Source organism: Vitis vinifera, chromosome 15 (assembly GCF_030704535.1).
Source record: "Vitis vinifera cultivar Pinot Noir 40024 chromosome 15, ASM3070453v1".
Classification (NCBI taxonomy): Eukaryota; Viridiplantae; Streptophyta; class Magnoliopsida; order Vitales; family Vitaceae; genus Vitis; species Vitis vinifera.
The window spans coordinates 4,535,342-4,540,947 of NC_081819.1; the positions used below are offsets into that span (position 1 = coordinate 4,535,342).

At 25.3% G+C, this 5,606-nt stretch overlaps 1 protein-coding gene across 2 annotated transcripts; it reads left to right on the forward strand.

Moving 5' to 3' along the window:
• Positions 1-2,040: 2,040 nt before the first annotated feature.
• On the forward strand, positions 2,041-5,177 carry LOC100853250 (auxin response factor 12). 2 transcript variants are annotated; one of them, XM_010649147.3, is made up of 5 exons: positions 2,052-2,194; positions 2,282-2,437; positions 2,535-2,619; positions 3,533-3,562; positions 4,815-5,177. In XM_010649147.3, the coding sequence occupies exons 1-5, from the start codon at positions 2,171-2,173 to the stop codon at positions 4,877-4,879; spliced, it is 360 nt and encodes a 119-aa protein (XP_010647449.2). In that variant the 5' UTR covers positions 2,052-2,170; the 3' UTR covers positions 4,880-5,177. The 2 variants fall into 2 exon arrangements, with proteins under 2 accessions (XP_019074220.2, XP_010647449.2); XM_019218675.2 differs by lacking the exon at positions 3,533-3,562 and having other exon boundaries at positions 2,041-2,194.
• The last annotated feature ends 429 nt before the right edge of the window (positions 5,178-5,606 follow it).

Consider the following 5,606-nt stretch of genomic DNA (forward strand, 5'->3'; position numbering starts at 1 on the left):
TTTGTATTATTAAATACAATTGAATCAAATGAATCTTAATTTAATATTAAAAATATTTTTTTAATTCAATTTAAAATTTGAATTCAATTTTTTTTATATTATATATTTTTATATTTATATTATATTAAATATATATTATATTTATAAAATATATAATATATAATATTAATTAATTTAATAGGATTAAAAGGACTAAAAATTTAAAAATTATTAAATTAAAAATATATATATTAATATTTTGTTTATAATATATAATATAGTTTTCTTGCCAATTTAGAGTTGGGGGGATTCGATCCCCCAACCAAAATGTTCATTCATTCACCCACCCATCAACAGGCTATCTTAACTTTTGTTATAAGGTATGACACCTATTAAATCTAAAGACTTATAAACAAAAAAATGAAAAAATTATGTATGAATTAAAAAGAATTATTTTAATAAATAATTAATAATTATTTTATAATTAAATAAAAATATTCCAACATGAAAATAATTATAATAATTTTCTTCACAAATTTTTTTTCTATATCATTAATATATTAATTAAATGTTAAAAATTATATATAATTATTATTTATTTTCTATTATTAAATATAATTGAATCAAATGAATCTTAATTTAATATTAAATATATTTTTTTAATTCAATTTGAAATTTGAATTCAATTTTTTTATATTACATATTTTTATATTTATATTATAGTAAATTTATATTATATGTATAAAATATATAATATTGATTAATTTAATAGGATTAAAAAGGACTAAAAATTTAAAAATGATTAAATATTAAATTTAAAATATTAATAAATTGTTTTTATATATTAATATTTTATATGCATATTTTATTAACAATATATAATATATTTTTTGCCATATGGTTGTCCCAAAATTTGGCTCCAAAATTTTGAAGTTGGGGGATTCGATCCCCCAACCAAAAAGTTTAAATGTTTAAACACCCACCCATCAAGCCAAGTTAACCTTTGTTAGATGATATTACACCTATTAAATATAAAGACTTATAAAATGAATCTTAATTTAATATTAAATATTTTAAAACTAAACATAATATAATCAAATGTAATAATATCGAAAAAAAAAATATTCTAGCACAAATGTTTGGGTTATAAATGTCTAGCTAGTCATATATAAGGTGAAAGATGAAAATAATTTATTACTAATATTATGTAAATCTTCTATCATAATATTCATTATTGATCCACTTTCAGAAAGTTTAATCTATCACTGATAAAATCTCCAACAATGCTACAATGAGACTAAAACAAAAATGGTTATATTATATTTAAAATTATAAATTATTTTTATATACTATTAACAAAAATGGAAAATATTCCATGTATTCTCTACCTATACTTTCCTCCACATTAGCACTTGTAATCTTGAAATTTTTTTTCCTTCTCCTAATCCTTCCTAAGACTCGATTCCCTCCCTTAGTAGTATAAATTATTATTCTTAATAATTATTATTAATTAAAATTATATTATTTAATTATTTTATTGTGTAAAAAACAATAAGGTATTTAAAATCAAGGATAAATTTGTAAAACTATTAATAAAAGATAAAGATGTTACATATGAATGACAAATATATTTGTAGACTCTAAAATTTGTCATAATTTTATTTTGTATTGATTTTGAGTCCAATTTTATACTTAGTTTTCAATTTTAAGATTTTTTTATTGTTTTGGCCCACTCATCCTTTTAAATCTGCCAAATTTTATACTTAGTTTTTAATTTTAAGACTTTTAATTATTTTGATCCACTCATCCCTTTAAATTATTATTATTATTATTATTTATAAACCCCAAAATTTGTCTTAATTTTATTTTGTATTGATTTTGAACTCATTTTTTTTATCTTTGTATTTCAATTTTAAATATATTTGATTTTTTTTTGCCCCCTCATCCATTTTTAATTTTATTTTTTTGGTATTATTATTATTAGTTATTTTATTTTATTATTATTTTATTTTTCTCATTTTTCTTTATTTTATTATTATTATTTTATTATTTTTTCTCTCTCCTCACTTTCTCCCCCAAAACCCTAAATTCCCGCCGCCCCCCTTTCCCTTCTCTTCTTCCCTCCCTTCTTTTTTCTTTTTCCCTCCATTCTTCTTTTTTCAATTTTGAGACAGATGAAGTATATGCGCAGATGACGTTACAACCATTGAGTCCAGTAAGCTGCTTATTATTGATTCAATTAGATTTCTGATTTTTTGTTTTTCATTTCTGCTTCAATTGTTTAAAATGGGCTTTTCTGTAGCAAGAGCAAAAGGATGCGTACCTCCCAGCAGAGTTGGGTGTGCCCAGCAAACAACCATCGAATTATTTCTGTAAAACATTGATAGCTAGTGACACAAGTACACATGGAGGCTTCTCTGTTCCTCGCCGAGCAGCTGAAAAAGTGTTTCCTCCTTTGGTAAATCTTTATTACAACTATATAATTTGATCATCCAGCTTTAGGTCTCTTGATTTTAAATGCCTTGCATTTCTAAGTTCACACTTTTGGCCTGCAGGACTTTTCACAGCAGCCTCCAGCCCAAGAGTTAATTGCAAGGGATCTTCATGATAATGAATGGAAATTTAGGCATATATTTCGAGGTTAGTTTATTCGAAGTGTCTTTTTAAAAACTTAGGTTAATTCTCTATAGAATGGTTTATTTATTGTCTTTTTCTAATCTATTCCTATGGGCAGTAGGATAAGAATATCTAAGTTTGAACAACAAAATGAATGTCTCCACGGCATGAATTAGAAAATTTGGTATCATATATGGGTTGCAAGTTTTGGGTTATGTAGATGTCTATTGAATTCTTTGCCTTATTACTTACAAAGAAAATTTTCAGTCCCTCCCAAGTTCTACCTTCACAGCCATGTATCATTATTTCTTCTGGAAGTATTTGAGTTTAATAGATTTGTCCAAGTTTCTAAAACAGTATATGATCTAGCAGTCCTATATCTTCCTTTTTTGTTGCATTTTGGGTTTTTATCATTTGTTAGTTTTGCCTTAGGTTGGAGTGATCTCTTTGCTGCTGCCATCCTACACTTTTCCTCGATCTAGGAAAATCTATAAACGAATAGTAAAATGTAGAGAAGTTATGTAGTTAAGTTCACTACCATCAAATTGAGTGGGAACCCTGGTTGGTCATTAAGGGCTCATAAATTTCCATGTATCATTGGAGGGTAAAAATTTGATCACCCATTTCTTACAGAAGCACTACATATCTTCTAATATTTTTAAAAGAAGTCTTGTTGTCAACTGAGAATTGACCTAAAGAATTTAACTTTTTAAAGAAAATTTTGTTATCAGCTTTTAGCGTTGATGTAACCAATTTGAGTCTAGATGCATGGGTTGCTTGCTTAGATCAATAAAATTGCTTTATAAGGGAGTTGGGCTTCTTGTTTGTTCATAATATGTAGTCAAAGATGGTGCTCTACTTGTATTAAATATAAAATGTAGCAGTTAATTTCAAATCATGAACACTCTTTAGCAATGATGGATTTTTCTTCACACAGGTCAGCCCAAAAGGCATCTTCTTACAACAGGTTTGTGATTAATTTGGATATTATGTATAAATTTTGGGTTGAAATTTGGATAATTTTGGGATGTTATTTTGGATGGTTTAATTAAGTTAGTATATGTTTATTTTGTATTAATTAATTATTGTGTATTGAATTTGTATTTTAATTTTGGATATTAAATTTGGCCTTAATTAGATTTATTTTGATTTATTTCATTTTTTATTAAATATTAAGCTTAGATATTTATATTGGATAGTGGGCTTGGTTATTATTATTATTTCATTTGGGCTTAAATGTTTATATTGGGCTTGGGTTGTTATTATTATTTTATTTGGATTTGGATATTGGACTTAGTATTGTTGTTATTATTTCAGTTGGGCTTTAAGATATGCATTGGTTTGGGCCTTGGATATTTAACTTACTGATTTTGGGCTTTTGGTTATTTTTGGGTATTATTAGTGTTAAATTTGCATTTATTTGATTTGAATATTGTGTAAATTTTGGGTTGTTTTGATAATTGTATTTAGACTTTGGGTTAATTTGGACATTGAGTATATTTGGTTAATTTAAATATTGTGTGTGAATTTTGGGGTTAATTTGAATGTTAATTTGAATATTGTGTTTAAGTTTTTGGTCAATTTGAATATTGTGTGTAAAGGGGTTGGATTTAGATGATTTTGGGGTTTTATTTTGAATGATTTAATTTTAAGTTAACATGTTTTTAATTTGTATTGATTAATTATTGTGTATTGAATTTGTATTTTAATTTGAAATATTAAATTTGGGCCTAATTATTTTCATTTTTTGGATTTGGGCTTTGAATAATTGTATGGACTTTTGGGCTTGGACAGTTTTATTGAATATTGGGTTGAGATATTTATATTGGATGTTGGGCTTGGATATTGTTATTATTATTTGATTTGGACTTTGGGCATTTATATTGGATAGTGGGTTTGGGTGTTGTTATTATTATTTGATTTGGGCTTGAACATTTGTATTGTATATTGGGCTTGTTGGGTTTGGATATTTATATTGGTTTTTTGGGCTTGGAACTCATTATTATTTCATGTGGGCTTTGGATATTTGTATGGAATTTTGGATATTGGGCTTGGGTTATTATTATAGCTTTTGGACTTTGGACATTTGCATTGGGCCTTAGGCATTTAATAAAAATAGGATGAGAGTTAGACATTTAAATTTTATTTGAATGTATTCATGGAACTTTTATTTATTCAATTAATTGTATCTCACACAATTTGACTTTCCTTGTTTGTAGAAAAAGAGTTGGAATTACAAAGGCAAACTAATGCTAGAAAGTGCTCAAGCCTTCATAGAGGTTGAAATATGAAAATAGCTGCGAGACTCAAGATTTGGATATATTAAGAGTCAAAGATCATGAACCTTGATTACCACATCCTTATCAAGATCTAGATGGATTGCATCAAATAAACCTCGAGAGTTTACGTATATTTTAGTTTTTTTACTTGTGTTTTTTTAATTTTATAAAATTTTGCACATGTAAATATTTTTAGTTTGTTATTTTTCTTTTTGTTTTGGAACTTATCATATTTTTCAAATATGGATTGTAATGTTTGGTACCTTTATTTGTATATGTGGATATAACAAATATTCTTTTGTATTGGTGGCAATATCATCAATTATGTATTTGACCTATCTTATCACATAATTTAATTATTAAATCAGGTGTTATAATTTTATAAAACTTAATCAATATAATATTAATTGAATAAGATATGATTTAATTTTAAATTATATATATATATATATATATAACCTTAACCATTGGTAACAAAATAAGGTTTTGTATCAAAATCTATTTAGTAACAAAAATATCAATTTTGTTGTTTTTTTTTTTACCAATTGGCGACAACTTAATTTTCACTTAGTATATTTAGCAACAAAGTTTTTCATCATAAAAAATTATTAGACACAAAATTTTTTTTGCCTCTATATAATTTTCGAGACGAAATATTTAATTCGTTGCGAAAACTTTTCGCGACGAGGAATTGGCGACGCCCATGAAACGAAAGAATTTTCATCGCAAAAT

Coding starts and splice junctions, on each gene's coding strand:
- LOC100853250 (XM_010649147.3), top strand. CDS start 2,171: ATGACGTTACAACCATTGAGTCCA. Junction 2,195..2,281: donor CGTTACAACCATTGAGTCCA/GTAAGCTGCTTA, acceptor GCTTTTCTGTAG/CAAGAGCAAAAGGATGCGTA. Junction 2,438..2,534: donor AAAAAGTGTTTCCTCCTTTG/GTAAATCTTTAT, acceptor TTTGGCCTGCAG/GACTTTTCACAGCAGCCTCC.